The sequence below is a fragment of the Perkinsus marinus genome (genome assembly GCF_000006405.1).
Source record: "Perkinsus marinus ATCC 50983 genomic scaffold scf_1104296933850, whole genome shotgun sequence".
NCBI lineage: Eukaryota > Perkinsozoa > Perkinsida > Perkinsidae > Perkinsus > Perkinsus marinus.
Window position 1 is genome coordinate 1 of NW_003215034.1, and position 1,278 is coordinate 1,278.

At 49.3% G+C, this 1,278-nt stretch overlaps 1 protein-coding gene across 1 annotated transcript; it reads right to left on the minus strand.

Annotated features, from left to right (window-relative positions):
- Positions 1 to 19: 19 nt before the first annotated feature.
- Pmar_PMAR020354 (hydroxyacyl dehydrogenase, putative) lies at positions 20 to 284 on the minus strand (the record flags this gene model as incomplete). The annotated part of the gene is made up of 2 exons (XM_002785121.1): positions 20 to 72; positions 134 to 284. Coding segments are annotated over 2 exons (204 nt in total), but the record flags the coding sequence as incomplete, so codon positions are not given.
- Between the last annotated feature and the right edge of the window lie 994 nt (positions 285 to 1,278).

Below are 1,278 nucleotides of genomic sequence, written 5' to 3' on the forward strand. Positions count from 1 at the left end.
AGTCGACAGCCTTTGACACTGCGCCCTCGATCGAGGACTCATTCAACAGATCAACATGTACGAAGTAACCACCTGAGACGAAACGACCCCTACAAGCAACTTCATGCACAACAAGTCCATAGGGATGGTCTACCGATAGACTTCGCAACAGCCTCTCCCTTCTCGGTGTTCATGTCCAGGACCGCAACCTTGGCACCCTTCCCAGCCAGAACGCGGGCAGTAGTCTCGCCAAGGCCCGAGGCACCACCCGTGACGATGCAACATGTTTTCTCGCCGATTTGCATTATAAAGTGGAACTCGGATGGACTCTAACGATCCCAATGAAGTCCATGAGAATGCTTCTCGGAGAAGCATTCTCATACTCCCTATAGAAGACTAAGACTAACCAACACAATAAGGTGAGCAAACGAGTCACATCAAGCGACTGCTTTCCGCTAAGAAGCAACCAGTGGCAAGGGTTGTGTCCGCTCAAGAGGAGGAGCTCAACAGTGGATTCGTGACCAGAGATGAGAGCCCATGATACCACTTAGATGACGTAGGATCCATTACGCAATACAGTGCTTCACTGAACACGACAGCACGGTGAACCATATGGAATAGGGTGGTAAAGCGGTTGTATACTCCCCCGAACAGGGATTGATAATAGCTCTGCCAGGCTAGCTCTGCCAACGTATGACTCCGCAGAATGGAAACATACTTCGTTGACGGATCCAGTATGGTCGGGCAAACAGTAGAAAACTTCATGAGACTTGCGAGTAGTGGCGAATAACTTAGCTAGGGAACCCAGTATTGGAATATGTTCGGTTTCCCCAGCCGGGCTCAGGAGTTGTCCCACTGCATAGGGAAAATTCATCACACATGACTCAACGTAGAAGCGTACAAAACCCACAACAGTTTCCTTATAGTCATCAACACACGCAGTTGACAATGTGCATATTCCCCGACACTGAGCAAACCGAAGGGTGTCATATCCCTAACATCCTACACGTTAACCATTCGTTCGGCCTTGATCGTAGTAGAGTGTTGATCATCACAGCTCTGAAGGACACAGAGCAGATTGCGCTCAGCATTGTGTTCGACATCACGAGTGGAGCATCAACCTTTGACCTGGCACTGACCCTTAGTCTCGTTACACTGCTTACTGCTGTGAGGAGCAAATGGTCGGATATTCCTTACTTAAGAACGAAATTGCCATCATTGCATACCTGTCGAGTGGGATAAGACCTTCAGGGCTGCCCTCTTGGTCTACCGCCAGACCAGTAATGGAATTGTCTCGCT